Source organism: Odontomachus brunneus, unplaced genomic scaffold (assembly GCF_010583005.1).
Source record: "Odontomachus brunneus isolate Ranch 3 - 2012 unplaced genomic scaffold, Obru_v1 Obru_scaffold_304, whole genome shotgun sequence".
Lineage (NCBI taxonomy): Eukaryota > Metazoa > Arthropoda > Insecta > Hymenoptera > Formicidae > Odontomachus > Odontomachus brunneus.
This window is the reverse complement of record NW_022639754.1, coordinates 176,438-194,375: the sequence shown is the minus strand read 5'-3', so window position 1 is coordinate 194,375 and position 17,938 is coordinate 176,438. Positions and strand designations below refer to the sequence as shown.

Here is a 17,938-nt window from a genome sequence, read left to right as displayed (position 1 = left end):
AGAAAATATCGCGGCAAAAGTTGCAACAAGACTTTGCAATGTTGGCTATCATGTACCGAAATTGCTGTATTTGTTTAAAACTGTCATAAACAGCTACTAATAAACAAGAAAACGCACAAAAAGACACAAACACACCAACCACTTTCCTTCCATAGAAACAAGAAATCACAGACAAAACAGAAGTTATAACAAACATAACTTAACATAAAGATCATCTACACACCCCGACAAAAATTTATAAACACCCAAATAACCTCAACAAGGATAGCGGATTCAAATCTAATGCTGTTTTGGCAAACTATTCTCCCGGTCTCCCAGGAAGGCTTATCCCACGGGATAATTCTATGGGAGACTAATGACCTCTTGTCAGATCAGTCTCATCAGACGTATTTTCTTCGTGTGTTTTCTCTCGCGGCCGGAATTTTTCCTCGAAAATTTTCCTCTCCCATTCCCCCAGACGCCATTGTCGCCGTGAGACGCGACAGGTGCAAACAATTGAATAAACACGATAACACACGCGTCAGTGAAGCAACCAAAGTGCATCCCATGCCGTATCGCTCTTGTAACCCTAACGAGTAACCCTGACCGATCTAATCCCCCGCAGCTGCGGGAATCGAAACGAGGGACGCGGGGGACTCCTGGCCAAAAGCGCGCGAGGAGTCCGCTTATCGGGCGAGCTTTTTATCGCGCAGCGCGCGAAAGTAACTTGATAAATGCGATAATGCGATACAAAGTGGAACGAACGGGTGTGTACCGCCGTGTCCCGGCCGTTCTGCTCACGCTACCAAAACATCTGTACAACCCCTCTCCCCCTGCCGCGAGAGAGCGATCTGCGTTCTCGATAGCGACATCGAAGCGCGACGCGGCCGAATGCGCGCGCGGAGAGTCCCCGCTTATCGGGCGCCGTTGAGGCCGACATTACGCCTATTATCGTGGAAGTGACAAGTGCCGGGTGGTATTATGTAAACGGCCCAACAACAACGCGTGCGTGCCAGATGCGTAAGCCGATCTACGCTTCTCTCCACCTAACCGTGTATCTCGCGCGACATGCGCGACGCGATCTACGGGAGCGATCTTATCTCCGCGCGCGCGAACGAGCGCGGACACGACGCCGATGCCGCCGGGGTCCGCGTTACCAATTACCTTTATCTGCCAATGAGCCAACGACCCCGTGACAATCGCGTCCAGAGGAGCGTCGCATGCAACGCGTCGCGTTTCGTAAGCGCGCGCGCGCCCGGCGTGCACATTCTGTTCCGAGTACGTTTCCGAGTGTTACACACACTCGGCCGACTCGTGGGCGTTATTTGCCGAAGGGAACGATCGATATGCCAACGTAAATATCGCGGCGATCGATACCGAGCCCGTGCGTTCTTCTTCCGGATAGTCGGATTCGTCGGGAATTCGGAGAGGGTCGAATCTCCTCCGGAGCTTTTTAGAAACGAGGTGCGCGCCGACGTTCAGTCCCCTGCCGGATAAACGACGAATATGAGGGTGTCCTCCAGACTCTCCTCCGCATATTTTATGGGAACGTAGAGCGGATTGAGGTAAACGTCAAAGTCCCATACCATTTTGCGAGATTCGCAATAAATCCCAAGATATTAATTGACCCTTTAAGACGCATAATTCATGGAACACTCTAACTTTTTTTTAATGAAATATTGTCAAAAACACTTTGAATAGCACATTTATAAGGTTTCAACTGCCCGATTCTAAGTGGTTCCTATTGGTACCAGTGGTACTTAAAGAGTTAAAAAAGATTGGCGAATGATCACGCGCGATACGCTAGATGAGCTACAGTGGCGTCTTCTGCCGTTGTATACTTATACATTAAGTCAAACTGAACAAAAAAGTCCTCTACCATTTTGCAAGTGATCACATAGATTTTTAGATATTAATTAAAGAAAATTGTTTCATGATTGGGTATCATAATGCACAAATTTTCTTTAATTAGAGGACTTTTATTTAGTTTGACTTATACTGCAATTCTAGGCAAAATCGTAAAACTCGTAATTTGTTTTCGTAAGACTCGTAAGAACTTACGAAAGAACTTACTAAGTAGATCTGCAATTCTATGCGGATCATTTTTTTTTTCGTAAGCTACGACTTTACAATTTTACGATTTACTCGTATATTTGCTTAGAATTGCAGCATTAATGTATAAGTATACAACAACAGACAGCGCCACTGCAGCTCATCTACTATATCGCGCGTGATCACTCATTAATCTTCTTTAATTAATATCTCGACTATTATTGCGAATATCGCAAAACGGTATAGGACTTTGTCACCTCGACTTGTTCTACATTTCCACAAAATATGCGAAGGAGAGTCCGCGACACCCTGTATAACTTGGAAGAAGCTGGACTGGTTTTTGGGCTGGAGAACTTTCAAATTTCGGAGGATCTTTGAGAAATTCTTTGCTCTCTAAATTTCCCACTCTTCTTTGAAACTTTTTCTATGTTAGAGGTAAAATCTAATCGGGTAAGAGACTGCTGTGGTACCTGTGTTCGATCAATGAACGTTTACAATATCTTTGAGAACAATTCTCTATGTACGGAAACAACACGCGCGAAATTGACTCGTAATAAAATCAACAGCTTTTTCTTTTTCTTCCTTTTTTTTAATCGCTTACGCATGTCGCGCGCGTATATATATTCCACACGTGCGAGTCATTAAATTAATATCGGATGTGTCGCGTGTACGTCAATCGATCCTCGCGTGCGACCGCTCGCTTGCACTTGGCGGGAACACATCGCGAGATACGAACGCGTTAAGGTTTATTCGGACGAACTTGTATAACCACACGATAAATGCGCGCAAATCAACTGGCCGATGCGTCCACGATATTGAGAACGCGATATCAAGGACTGCGGAATCTTATATTTTCAGCGTAATTGGTTGATGTATTTTCCCATGCAAATACATCATACAGTTATGCAAATTTGCGTGAGTATCTTGTTCCACGGAGTCCGTTACGCGCGGAAACCGGAGCAAATGCCGTCGAAAGTTTCCATCAAACCCGCCCTTCCGGCCGCTATGTTCGCCGAGGACGAAGCGAGAAGCAAAAAGGAACCACGGAGGGATGATGGATCGACGAAAAGCCGCGGCAAAGCGACCGATAAAATGAAATTGGAAGAGAGCGAAATGTCGAGTGTTATCGAGCGAGCGAGCCGACGATATGGTTTCTTCCTCTTCTGCTTCGATACGCGATATTACAATCCAAGGCCGTTGGATTTCACGTCAGATCGTCCGGTCGTCCTTTTCGCGTAATCGGAACGTCGGTCACTCGTTCCCGAAGTGACACCGAAAATAGCGAGCTCGGCGTGCTCGCAGCGAGACAGGGCGGGACAGGACAACGATATGGTAGTGACGGCGGCGGTGGCGTAGGTGGAAGAGGAGGTGAAGGAGGAGGGGAAGGAAGGCGGCGCGACGTGGTGGCCATTAGGCCGATGAGTACGCAGGGACCGGAAGTTAATTTAATGCACGTATCGGCCGGCGATCGTATTAGTTAACGATCGTCGGAGCGTCGCGTCGTAACGGGACACGAGGCCCCGATATCGACCAAGTGGACGCAGAAAGTAGCAGGTATATACGCGTACGGCACGTATGAGGAATCGCGTCGAAGCACGCATATCGCGTTTTCCCCTGCTACCGGCCCGAGTGGCTTCGCGCGCCAAGGTTAACTCCACCTGCGCCGGCGAGCCCGCGGAGCCGGCCGATTTCGTCGCCCGCTCCTCCTCGTCGTCGTCGTCGTCGTCGTCGTTCGATTCGGCCCGAACCTCGCGACAATAAGCCTCGAGAGTCGCCGGCGAGTCGCGGCTCTCTCCTCCACGTGCGACCCGCTCGCGCCCGTTTCTCCTCTGTCCACGCCGTAGCCGACGATGGCGATCGGTGGACGGCAATATCGTTACTTGGCGAACCGCGACGGCAAGAGACGGCTGTTCTGCTCGTGCACCTGCAGCTGCGCCACCGCCTCCAGTCCCGAAATCGAGGAGCAGCCGGACGGATTTTGTGAGTCTCGGTACCGCGCCTTGTGACGTCCTAGATAGAATTCCGTGATTATCGTCACGCGAGATAATTGCCGATGGAAACTAGAGTTTTCACTACACGGAAAAAAATAATTTGCTGCAGCAGCAAACTAATTTGCTATATGGATAGTTAAATGTGTTCGCTGTATATAATTAGCTATTTTTCTTTGCTGCAGGAATTTATTTCCTTGCTATGATAACAAGAAAATCTGCTCCTACAGCAAGAAAAGTAGCTAACGTAGCAAATTTGCTACAGATGACAACTAAACATAATTTATTGCTTTAGCTTTTTTTTTTGCAGGAGCAGATTTTCTTGTTATCATAGCAAAGAAATGCTAATACTCCTGCAGAAAAGAAAAAATAGCTAATACAGCAAATGTTTAATTGTCCATATAAGTTTTCAACTCTTGTCCGTATAATTTCTCTCACTTTTATTTCGTATTCCTAGGAAACTGTTTATATTTAGTTTGTAATTTTTTTGTTGCAGTTGCAAATTGTTGTTTGTAATTTTATTAACGCAGCTCGAAATTTATTAAAACTTATTCTCGAATTTACATATTGCATTGTGCATAACATATTGTCTTAAACATTCTGTTCGTGTTTCTTTCCGTATTTCTATTTCGTCATTCTATGTGATAAATATGAGTGCCATGTAAACCGCACTCATAAAGGACTAGTAAAGTTACAAATCGTTTACTAGTTGCTTACAAGTTGATTAGCATAAATTTGCTGCCAAATTTATATATACCTGTATATCTGAGCACAAATTTACAAAGTTACATTCAGATTTTCATATTACATTTTACATGGCACATCGCTTTGAACAAATTGGAATCATTTTCTTCGTATTTCTACCTAATCACTCCACACACGGAGAGAATCTTATAACAAAAATTACTATGAAATTTTATAACCGAGGAATGAATCAACATTTTGCAGTAATTGACTATTCTTTCATTTTGTACAGCTTATATTTTTACTGAAATACATATATAAATATAATGCCATTAAAAATTTTACCATGTTCCTATCGAAATTTACTGTGCAGCAAATGGACCGAGAGTTAATTTCGAGAAAACATTAGTAAAATTGAAAAGAACTCACATGAAAAGAAACTATAATATATATTATCTCCGTGTCTTGTAAATATGGATGCCAGACGCGCCACCGGCGTACGAGACGCGACCTTTCCGAATCCACCAGCCCAAAGTTTCTGCCGAATTCACGTGCACCTGTCTATCTGGGTCGTTTCGTAACGGCAAAGGACTCGTCAGATTGCGCAGCTTTTTTATTTGCCTCGCGTCAAGGTCACGCGCAATTACTGCTTCGCCTTGGGAGTCGGGCGACGGTCGCATTTAGCGCTGAATGCGCCACAGTCGTCCCGAGCGGAACGCGCGCGCACCGTGGGGAGCGTCGAGCGCAAACGACGACGGTCCGAGTTAGGCGGCTTAAACGGCCGGTTTTCCCTCCTTCGATCGGCGATTGAATTTTCATTCGATCGTTCGCCGCTTCCGCTCCGCTCGCTACGTGTCGCTAATTTGTCCGCGATGACGAATAACGGCGCACAGCGCCAGCAGCACGCGCCTCTCAACGCGAGGATAGATCGCGTCGCTTTATCATTCGCGACAGCGAAACCGAATACCATGCAAAAGCATCGCCGCGCTCGTTGTACTCGCACTAATGAAGCATCGATAATGGCCCTGTCGGGACGCCCGTGTTCCGTCTTGATTCTAGCGCGAACGTCGATCAACGCTCTCGGGATATTGGTCTTATCGCGTTACACGACGTCTCTTCTCGCCTGGGTGTCCTTGGTCCTTGAATGATTTATACGACGGCTCCGAGAAAATCGCGCTGTAACTGCATCCGCGCGCGTAAGATTGTGTAAACGGACGCTTCAATGTGTCCGCACACTTTATTGGAAGCGGAGGCGAGGAGCCGACGTTTGTTTCTCCGCGGCTTTCGAAGCCGAAGTCCTCGAATTTTCGCCATGTCGTCGCAAGCTGATTGCAGACAATTTTTTCTTGTGAAAAAATCAGTCCTGAGATTGTACTTATGCTGAAAAAGAAAGGAATTTGTCAAACATTTCTCGAAATCTACAAAACTTTCCCGATCGCAAATTTCATTCCCCAATCGATATAAATTTAAGAGGATATTCTAGTGTGAAGACTCGTTTTCAAGCCCCGATTTTTGAGAATTAATTTTAAGCAAATGGTTAAACCTACAAAGTTAATGTTTTGTACAGATATTTATTCATCTCAAATTTTGTCAAAGCTTTTTATTCAAAATTGGAGAAAATATAAGTGGACGAAACAGGTTAAGCTGTCTTCAATCGGGCGTGTTGATTACCGCCGTCCTCGTCGTCTGAAATAAATGAATTTGCTTTTATTTTGTTCTTTATGAATGTGACTATCGCCCAAACTAGAAACTTTTTGATATCTTTAAAATTACTATTTTTTCGGACCGTGAAAAGTTAGAATTTTTTTTTTAGTAAAAATCAAACTACTATTTTTCAAGCGCCACCATTTTGTCAATTTTTCTTCAAATTATTTAATTCTAGTTCGATTGCCACATTCATAAAGAACAAAATAAAAACAAATTCGTTTATTTGAAATGATAAGGACGGCGGCAATTAAAACGCCCGATGGAAGACGATTTTACGGCGTGACCTGTCTGGTTCACTTGTATTTTCTCCAATTTTGAGTAAAAAGCTTTGACAAAACTAGAGACGTTTCTTCAAAGATAAATAAATGTCAGTACAAACATCTGTAGGTTTAACTATTTGCTTAAAATTAATTCCCAAAAAAATCGCCTTGAAAACGGCTCTTCACACTAGAATACCCCCTTAAAGATAAATTCAATGCAGTATATATACCTCATAGATATGAATAAAAAAGAAATTAGATCATGAAAGTCTATCTGGGACGTTAATTCCTTTTTTTGAAGCCACAGATGGTTCCTTTGTGAATATGTCCGCTTTGAGGACATATCCGCTTTGAGGACGACAAACAGCTGCTACTCGGTTTCGCTTATCACATCTTTTCTCGTTTCATAATTAAAGAATACGCTTTTTGTCGAGCATGTAATGATGTGACTTGTTTGTTACAGGTTCGCGGAACGCGGTCAAGCTGGCTGCCTCCGCCGGTAACCCCGCCGCTGCCGTCGCCGCATCCGCGCATCCTCCTGTGCTTTGGAGCTCCCGCAGGAAACCGGGTAAGTCCTATTGATTTTGCTCCTTTCAATCGAGTCATTCTGTATGCGTATCCGGCTATCGCATTATCGAACTCCCCTGACGATTCGCCGTTACCAACATGATTGAGGTATTCCCAACAGGGAATCCCCGCTCTGACAAATCCTCTCCGATGCGTTATCAATTAATGATACGATTATCGCGAGGAAATTGAGTTAAAAATATAAATAAAATAACAGTAATGACACACGAGTGCCTATCGAAATTTGCCATGATAGAACATGAGCGAATTTTACATTTACACACAATTACATTTTATTTTCTAAATTTTATGAAGTGAAATGTTATTCGTGTCCATCAAGTCGCTCTAATCTAAATCAGTTTTTACTCATGCAGAGTGAATTCTCCATTTTGTATTGTCGAATGAATATTTTCACTCAAATTTGAAGAATGCATCTGATGTATCCCACCATCAGAAAAGCATATTTATACCAATGGATTGAGACATTCGCTCAATATGGAGTCAGAATCCACTTCAAATTTGAGAGCGAGCATTCACTGTTATGAGTTGCAATATCATTATTGTTTTAAATGAAAATACTACCATTTTTCACTCGTTTTGCATGAAAAAACTTGTACTACACACTGCAGATGATAAGATCTCAACAAGAGCTATCTCTCTGTTAGCTCTCCTCCTAACCTCACATTGTTAGCTGCGTAAGTTTATGTAAAACTCGTGTCACGCGGATAATCGCTCGCAGCTGGCCGAAACGGAACTTTGCACGAGCGCTTGTGTATCTGCCGTGCCGTCGTCATCATCTTCGTGGTCGTGAAGACGCGTGCGAACGCGGATCGTGGAATTAGCCTGGAGGTCAATTCCAGTGCGACAAGCTAATTCGATACGAGTCGCGTGCTCGTTTGACCCGGACTCATTGACCCCACTCGCCTAATCCTGAATCTTCGTCCCGCGGCGTTCTCGCCTTCTCCTTCACGGACGTCCTCTCTCTCCTCTCCGACGAATCTCCGTCCGCCTCGTTAACGTTTTAATCGCCCCCATGTTGACTCCCGCGTTGACTCTCGCGGTATTAAATCGGCTTTCGGTCTCGAAAGCTGCTTTCGACGTCAAGCGAGCTAGCGAGAGCGAGCGATCCACCTACGGGGGGATTCAACCTACGTTCTCGTGGCTGACGAAGCGCGTGCTTACTACGCGCCGTCGGCGGCCGGCCGGAAAGTACTCGAGCGGATACATCAATTAGTGGCCGGCTAATTTACGAAGGTTGCGGCCTTCCGCTGCCGCGAATGTGGCAGCTCGAGAGACGACACGTCTCGTGGCCGCAGACGATGGAGAATAAGGAAAACGCAGGGGGGTCGCGCCAAGTGAGAGATCGGCATGGCAGCGTGACGGACGCTTCGTAGTAACCGCCGTGACGGACTGTCATTGGCATTGGCGAGCGTGTCAATGCCGAGGAAAGCACGAACTTCGATGACGAACAGACATGTCGAGATCGGTCAAGGTTACGACGAGTGCCCGCGACATTGCATCGAGAGACTGACCACGACGACGTGAATCCTCGCGTTCCCTTCGAAGCCGCGAGTCGCAATTTTGTCTCACCGTCCCAGCTTCTTCCGATGGTGTTAAGATATATCGAAAATTTCTGTAAGGCCGGTTCTACATTAGTTGCAAATCGCAAGATCGTAAGAAAATTTACCAATCGATCGTTCTTCTTACGATCAAAGAAGAATTGACTGTGATTGGTCAATTTTCTTGCGATCTTGAGACTTGTAACTAATGTAGAACGACTCTGATAGCAAGTCGTTCGAAGCGGGTTTCGTGGCGCGAGCAAAGGGTGATAGAAGGGAGGAAGAGAACGGCCAACTTTTGTGTGCGGCGTCGTGATTTACGATCGCGAAAGAAATTCTTCGGAGACTTTAGTCTCGGAGCGGTTTAGAGAGTCGCGCGAGAGACCGTTTGTGGAGCGAGCGTCTCGCGAGCGAAACGTATCATCCGTGAAGAGAAATCCGCGTAGCGAGAACGATTCCGTTACAAGGACCGACGAGGAGGCACAGCAGCGTGCCGGCCTCCAGGCAGCGAAAAACGCGCGAAACTGCATCGCGACCGAACCCGCGGCGATCAATATACTTTGAGTTCCCTGAAAGAAGGAAAAAATATGAGAAAGAGGGAGAGAGAGAGAGATGAATAAAAGGAAACATGTCTAGTGTAATAGTTATCACCTGAAACTTGTTCTGCGAAACCTGAGATATTCAGATAAGTTTTTTCAGTTGAATCGTGATTACAGATGTAAATGTTGCATACATCAGAATTCAATTAAAAACTTGAATCTAACTCTGAATAAAAATTTGAATATCTCATGTAAGACAAGTTTCTGATTACAATTATTAATATAGAGCTAAGACTTGTGTTAATAGTTATTACCTGGAACTTCCAAATGAGATACACAAATGAGCAAATATATTAACTTTAATGTTTGAAACTTGTCTCAGGTAAGATACTCAGATTTGCAAATGTCGCATATATTATATGATTCAAATAAAAGACTCAAATCTAACTTTACATTCAGATCTGAATATCACACGTCGAATAAGTTCCAAGTAATGACTATGAAGAAAATATCTGTTTTGGCAAAGTTACTGAGGGATCAAGAAAACGTTTACCTAAAGTATTCTCCAAGTGTGCATCTAAGAATATGTAACTGCAAGTATATATCACTGATACACGTATGTTGACACATCTTCGTACGCACGGCAAGCCCCAATTGCGCGTGCGCAAGAGGGCGGTCCTGCTGTGCATCGGTCTCAACTTTCGGAAAGCGATTTTTAGTAATCTAACAATTTTTTAAAAATTTTGGGGATTTTACTGGGGAACAGAAAAAAACGTTCAAAGTGTGCTCCAGGCAATTTGGATCACAGAACTCTTCATCAGAAGTGTCTTTTAAGATCATTTTATAAAGAACATATATAACGTATGATTGCTACGCTCAGGATACATTTCAGAAAATATTGTTGTACCCGCAAAACTAAATTTAGAACTAAATTTATAGGCTTATTCTACAAACACACAAGAAACTCGCGGAGATATTTCTGCTTATGCGCAGTTAGGTTCTTATCTGACGCTTTGACGTACGTCATCCTGTACGTCCGCCTGTACGTTATCGACATACTTGGAGCTCGTTATCCACTTTGGGCATCCCCTTAGCCCTAAAGATTCGCCGGCGAAAGTGACGCGTAAAGATCCTCGCGGCTCTGTCCTTAATAACGCTGACGCTTGCGAGCTACGAGGCGTAATCCCGATGTACCGTGCGATACCACGAACGCTACCTCATCAGTTGCATAATCCGACGACGCGACGCGCGTCCGCACTTGCGGAACGAGACCTCGGCGAGGCGCGCGCGCGCGCGCGCGCGCGAGTCGCGGATTCTCCGCGTTCTTTCGCCAAACGGATGAGCGGTTGAGTCGCGCTGACTAACTGCTCGAACCGGCAGGATCACGATCCTTCGTTACGAGGAAATTTTACCGCCAAACGTGAGCGCGCCGGACTGTACATGCGCACATCGCACGCACGTGCTTTACGCACTTGGAGCTTTCGCACATGAATTGCGACCACAGACATAATTTTTAGTTGAAGGATTCCCGTTAGGATTTTGCTATAGTTTTAGTTTTTTGTGTACTCTGGGAAAAGATAAAACACCTGGTTAAAAGAGGAAAATAGATTCATCTGATTAAAATCCTAGTCAATCTGAATCCTATTTATACGTCAATCTTCTTCTAATTGGAAGGATCCTAAAGGCCAAATCACACTAACGATTGGCGATAGATGATTGACGATTGAAGACTGGAACTTGACCAATTGGAATAAAGCAAGCCAAGACTGAAGCTTGTTGATTCGTTAAAATCTAATCGTCAATCGTTAATAGTGTGATTTGGCTTTAAAGCAATATCCTGATTGGTCTTTCAACTGAAGTTTGCGTTCTATGTATGTGGTTACAGCAGTTCGTGTGCGAAAGCTTCTTCGATGTTGCATTAACCATTACTTAACCGAACTTTCCAGCAATATTGTCGCGAAGCGACTATCTTAAGCGCGAGGGCGGTCCCGGCACGCGGAGTTGTACCTGAGAATTTTCAGGTCGTTCGTGTGGGAAGAAATGTCAAACGCTAACACGTAAGCGCCGCGTACACACGCTCGAGTCAGATCGGCCGATTGAATTCCCGGAAAGTGCGGAAATGTATAACGCGAGAGCGTGAACAGCTTCATCCCAAAAGAGGTCCATCTGACGTCGTCTGGCTGCCTCTGTTCTAGCCTTCCGAATGAAAAAATGAGCGAACGAGACGACTCACTCGGTGTATAACAAGGTCTAGCTGGTAGAAAAAAAAAACGAACACTTCTTCGCAGCTCCTCTCTTCACCCTCCCTCCACCCTCTTTTCTCTCTGTCTTTCTTTCTCTCGCTCTGTTGTGTTTTTTTCTCTCGTCCGTCCGATGACGCGTGCACGAGTACACGCGTTCTCGTGCACACGCGCAAGTTATCGCGCGAGCACGACGATGCAGGCGCATTATATGCGCGGCGACATAGGCGACAGAGCGAGATAGCGAATAATATTTATCCGGGCTCATTCGCAATCGGCTGACAATTTTTCCTGCGAGCACGCGCGCGCCATTGGTAATTTCGATTCGTCATTTGCGTCATTCGACGACTTGTGCAGTCGATACACGCTACTCTTTTAGCCGCTTTCTTCCTCCCTCGCTAGTTCCGTGTTTCAAAAATCCAAGACACGTCATTGTCGTCGTCGTCGTCGTCGTCATCGTCGACGTCGACGTCGACTACCTTTATCCACCCTTCTCTCCCTAATTTCGACTACGACCGATAATTTGATTTGCTCTCAAAATAGGCGTGCAGCTGTGTTAATCCGAATTAGAACTTTGCTCCCCTGCCCTTCCCCTCTCTTGCCTTTCCTCTCTCTCTCTCTCTCTCTCTCTCTTCCCCTTCTCTTCTCTGGCTGCCGAGCGTCGCATCGCGGCGCGACGCGCCGCGACTCGCTTGAACTCAACTCGGCTCCACTCGACGGGAACTCAACAGTCGCGACCGGGCTTGTGCACGGAGCACCACGCGCCGCGTCGCCGAGGCGTCCGTCGGGTCTTTCCTCGTAGCCGCGAACAGCGGAGTCGGCGCGGCAGCGGGCGACACGCGCTTGTTCTAACGTTCGCCGTTTCCTTGGCAGGAAGAGAATGCGGTTTCGCGCAAATCCGACTGAGAAGAAACCTACGCGCGACTCCCGGAAGAGACGCGCCTCCGCTCAAACTTGAAGAATCAATCCGCGACGGAGAATCGATCCGCGAGAAGTTGTCTTGATCGTTTGATATTCGTTCGGATTATCGTCATCGTTGTTATTGTCGTTGTCGCGGAATCTATACAAGGACGGCCGATAGTCACGGCGAGTCCCGCGTCGCTATTCTTGAAGCGGCCGCAGAAGGGGAGAGAGAAGAAGCCCTCGGCAAGGGTGGACGCTCGTAACGGATCGGTTGCTTCCTAGTTTGTCCCCCGCGTTGCAGTCAGCGAGCCGAGTAACTCGCCTCGTCTCGCCTTACCGTGCAATAAAGCACGCGTGGTGATTCTCGACGACGGACGTAACGTCCACGCGAAGCGACGTTCTCCACGTCGCTTCCAACGGAAGAGAAAACGCAAATTCGTCGCTCACATCAGAGCCTCTCGTTCTCCGCTCAGTGTGCCGTTTCTTAGTAGATCGGCCGTCGCGCGCGACACTATCACTCGGCCTCTCTCGGGGCTCTCGCTGCGGAGACACCACGTGGGTGTTATCGGACTGGATTTGCCCCCGAGAGGTCGTGGTACGTGGGAGCGATTACGCGAACGAGTTCATTCATCGTGCGGATTCCAGGCTCGCCGGAAGTGACGACGAGCGACGACTTCCTTGCGCGAGTGGTAGCGCGCGCCACGTAGCGCGCGCGCGCGCGCACTGTACCAGTCGGCGAGTGCATCGTGTGCACGCATTCGCGCACGCACGCACGCACGCACGCTGGAGTGTGCTCCGCGCGAGAACGCACACGCGGGCGCGCGTGCTGACCTAGAGGAAGCGAAAGGAGAAGAAGAAAGAGGATGTCGACTCGCCGGACGACCGCGACCGCGGCGTCGTGCGGCGAGATGCAGCGTCCTGTTGTCGGTCGACGACGGTCAGTGGCTCTTTGAAGGTTTCGCGTTATCGACGATGGTCCTAGGAATCGGTCGAGCGGATAACGACTATTCGAGACGACGAAAGGTCGAAGTTGCTTCTGTCTTGGTCGTTGCTCCTCGTCCGGGCGACTCTCCGCGCGATTATGCAGCTGAAGAAAGCGATGCTTAAGATATTCGATCAATGTAAGTCCCGAGATTTTTCAATCAGCGTTGCGTCCACATTGCACTACGGAATTTTTTCCCCCGTTGTTAACGCGTCGCGAGAGTTTACTGCGATCGAAGGAACCCAAGTAAACGGGCGCATTTGGCAGCGATCACTTTGCCAGCTGATTTGTAAAGCTTGCGTTCCTTGTACGTGTCATTCATATTTGTCACGTAGGAAGGTCAGAGAAATATGGAATCATCATCAAGAATTTACTCGAAACTATATGTCGTATAAAATGTGAATAATATGAAACTCTAAATGCAGCTTTTAGTAAATTTGAGACATCATCGGATGTCGTGATTGTTATGAAACTCTATCTATACAATCATACCCAGATAGACAGATGTACATAAATTTGGCAACAACTTTATATCAGTCAATTTGTGAACATCATCATGTCCTTTATGAGTGGTTCAAACGACTTATATCTGTCATGTGAACAATTCTGACACAATTGTCAGAATTTGCTCAAAACAATGTAAAATTTTGTCAAAATCTGAGTGAAACTTTTAAATTTGTTGCTATATCAATATATAAAAAATTTACATTATATCACTAAAAATAGCAAATGTTTCACCCAAACTTGAACCCGTATTAATAGTCGTTACTTGAGACTTGTTTCATGTGGAAGACTTGAATCTGAATCTAAAGTTGAATAGAAGCTTTTTTTTTAATTGAAATTATATAATATAATTTGTAATGTAATGTGTAACATTACATTTGCAATCTTGATTCAGCTGAAAAACTCACGTCTAACTCTAAATTAAAATCTGAGTGTCTCAACTGAGGCAAGTTTCAAGCAACGATTAATACGGGCCTTAAAGTGGACTCTGACTTCGCATGAGCGAATATATTCCTATGATGGTAAAGTACATACATCAGATTCACTCTTCAATTTCGAATGAAAATATTCGCTCGACAATTTAGAGTGAAGAATTCACTGCAAACAAGTGAAAAATCAAATTCGAGTGACTCGATGGTCACTCCCGTTTTTGGGCAAAAATTTCACTGCAACAAATTTTGACGTTTTGATGGTATTTTAATTCAGTATAGCATCAGTGTCCGCTTCATCGATGCAATTAAAAGAATTCCAAAGTTTCCATTACGATTGTCTCACTCGGCGATAATCTCGAAAGTCTATCTGGGTTCGTGTTATGCGATCGGCATCGAATCGTCGCTTCGCGCTAACGATGAAAATGACAGAATCTCTCCGCGCGTTACTAACACTCTACGAGGAATTGCCTCGATTACGCGTCGCGCGTTCGTGCAAACACGCGTCGTGCTCATAATGACGCGCGATTTCTACTCGTCATCGCCGAGGGATTCCCTCGGTACTCTCCCCTTACGCACGCACGCACGCATGCAGATCCGTCGCGAATTTTTCAGCACGCGCGAAACGGGTTGAAAGTCGCCAACGGCCGTTACTCTCCGCGGTGAATACCGTGAACGCCGCAACGGCGACGCGCAGGGCCCACGGGCTGACGTGTTCGTGAGTTTCTCCCGTCTATCTGTATGCGCGACGCACGATGGGACGTGCGTGCACAGGCATTACGCGGCAACGTGATTCCGTCGTGCGCAGCATGGGTCCCATTAGAGACCCCCACGGGTCGTAATAGCGTAATAGCGGGGCGCGGGTCGGATTAGTTGTAAGACATCGCGAAAACCCAGGACCCAGGCTGGTGCGTGCGAAAGAGATCGCTCCTTCGCACACGTCGTGAAATCGCATCGGCCCGCGAACGCGTTAATCGCCGCAACGACACATGTGGATCCCCTTGTCCACAACCTTGCTTTATGCTGCAATTCTAAGCAGAATCGTAAGTCTCGTAACTTGTTCTCGTAAAATTCGTCGGAACATATGAGTAGATTTACAAGTCTATGCGATATCATATGTCAATATCGTAGATATTTACAAGTGATTGTACGACATATGATATTGCATAGACTTGTAAATTTACTCATAAGTTCTGACGAATTTTACGAGAACAAGTTACGAGACTTACGATTCTGCTTAGAATTGCAGCATTAGTCCCGAGTCACAACAGGTGTAATAAGCTTTAAGCCTTAAAAAATTGACCAATCACAGTCGATTATTTTCCTCAAATTTGACTGTGATTGGTCAATTTCTTAAGGCTTAAAGCTTACTATTGTGGATCGGGACTTAATCTTTTATCAATTATTTTAAAAATAATCAACTATGGTTGGTCAATTTCTTACGGCTTAAGAATTAAAGCAAGATTGTGAACAAGAGGGATGTGTTGCGGTGCAAAAGAGAGAGAGAGAAAGAGAGAAAGCATCATTTATAGAGCGCTCTGGGACGTCATCGCCAAATTAAACGCTAAAATGTATACACTGACAAGTGCTCTAAAAAAAATACTGTGATAAGTAATCTTTTCCTAGTGATATACGTCGGTCTTTTTATTCTTTGGGGTCTGATTCAGGAACTAAAAAATAGCCCAGTATTGTTCAGAGCACTCGGCTTTAATGTAAAATATATTCGTGCAGCACGAATCTTTGAAGGGAGATTTATTCCATAGCATGGCAGATGTTGTAGGATCTTTTATAAGAATTCACCTTATCTCAAAAAGAAGAGAACTTAGGAGAAAAATTGGAGAAAAAGTACGAGAACGTATCTCGAGAGCGACTGTCGTGATCGACACTAGTACATCTGATTGCAACGCAATACGAGTCGATGATCGACCACTCGGCGCGCTCTTCTTTCAGAAAAAAAGACACGACGAGACAGATCCGTGTCGAAAGTAAAAAGTCGGCGAACGAGGAAAATCGCTTCGCTCAGGTCGCTTGGCGGAAAAATGTACAAGTGAGCGCGCTGCATCGTGTGTGTGTGTGGGTGTGATGCAGTTTTTTTCGCGGCGACTTTTGATCGCGTACGATGCTAATGCGTCGCAATGAAATTTACAGCAAACGATAAAGCTACTGGTCTTATCGCACGCAAGTGGTAAGCGCTCAAATTTAAAACGAAATTTCTATCGCTCGTCGCATAAATACATGCGCGCATACGCACATACGCAGTGTCGCATTTGCGCTTTAACCCGATATCGCGTACCAAGCGTTTATCGGCGAAATTATTTACGTATTTACGCACTTGGCAGGTAACCGTAACGACGACGACGACAACGACTCGCGTAATCCAAAAACGAGGAGACGATAACGATAATGGTCAATCCGTGTCGCGGCGTCGGATCTTATCGCATCGTTGCGTAATCTCGCAGCGACGTAAAACAAACAAATAATAGACAGACACAGATCTCATAATGCGAGACCGAATTACTAGGCGCGAGAAAAGACTCGTAAAGCGAGATGAGAGTGAGATATAAGAAGTGCTCTCTTACGTAGGAATCGTTACATACGCGCTACTTAGAGCAGATTAGATTGGAGATCGCTGATTCATTTCAGAATGTACCGGCCTTGTCATATGTATCCGTCATTGGTCTAATCTGGAGATTGGGCAAGTTGTGCGCGTCACGAGATAATGTCATTTCCACATATAGAGAAAATATTATAACAAAAATTACTGGGAAATTTTGCAATCTTGCACGACACAAAAACAATTACCGAAATCATATAATTTATTATTCAAGAATAATTACAGAAAAATTATTGCAATTACTTAAATTTTTCTAGATTGAATGTTCGGTAGGTCGTCGAATTTTTGTTATTTTGTTCACAGAAATTTGTACTACAACCTCTTAATTTATATTACAATTAACTCAGCACAATGTCAATACAGTTTAGCTTTATAAAGAACATTGTAAAGTGAAATGTAATTTTCATGTAAATTTTACTACAATGTTTTGGTATGGATGGTCCGAAAAAGCCGCAGATAATTATTTCATCACGTTCGCCACATCAAGAATTCATAAATTTCAACTAAAAATTTATCTCATGCTTCTGGTCGATCTCAACCAGTTATCTGTTTTATATAAGCTAATCAGGTTCTAATCATTAGTAAAATCCTAATTATTAATAATCATGATGAACACATAGTGTATATAAAGAAACTTTATTATTCGAATTGTAAAGGTTGCATTTCGTATAAGTGGTTAATATAACTCATACTCATCACTAAAAATGACGAAGTAGAAGTACAAAAAGAATTATGAAAAATTATTCAGAACAATGTGTCTTATGCGGAATACAGTATGAAAAATTGTATGCAACCTTTAGTAAATATGTTACTGCATTAAAAAAACGTCTGACATTATGTCAAAAGAAGTATTGCATGATGTAAATTTTATAATTAGTTCAACTCAATATATTTGCTTCATAAATATAATTAAAGAAGTTGTCAGGAGGGGG

At 44.9% G+C, this 17,938-nt stretch overlaps 1 protein-coding gene across 5 annotated transcripts in view; it reads left to right on the top strand.

The window, feature by feature from the left end:
- LOC116853309 (dual 3',5'-cyclic-AMP and -GMP phosphodiesterase 11-like) overlaps nucleotides 1-17,938 on the top strand; it is a 43,024-nt gene that overhangs the window by 6,358 nt on the left and 18,728 nt on the right. For 3 of the 5 annotated variants that reach the window (XM_032834343.1, XM_032834342.1, XM_032834341.1), the window contains one exon: nucleotides 7,134-7,238. Coding sequence is in view for 2 of the 5 variants with exons in the window: in XM_032834337.1 (XP_032690228.1) it covers nucleotides 3,882-4,011; nucleotides 7,134-7,238 (235 nt within the window). In the remaining 3 variants the exon portion in view is untranslated. Of the gene's footprint in view, nucleotides 1-2,200; nucleotides 4,012-7,133; nucleotides 7,239-11,136; nucleotides 13,600-17,938 lie in introns of those variants that run through there. The other 2 variants (XM_032834337.1, XM_032834338.1) reach the window with 2 other exon arrangements.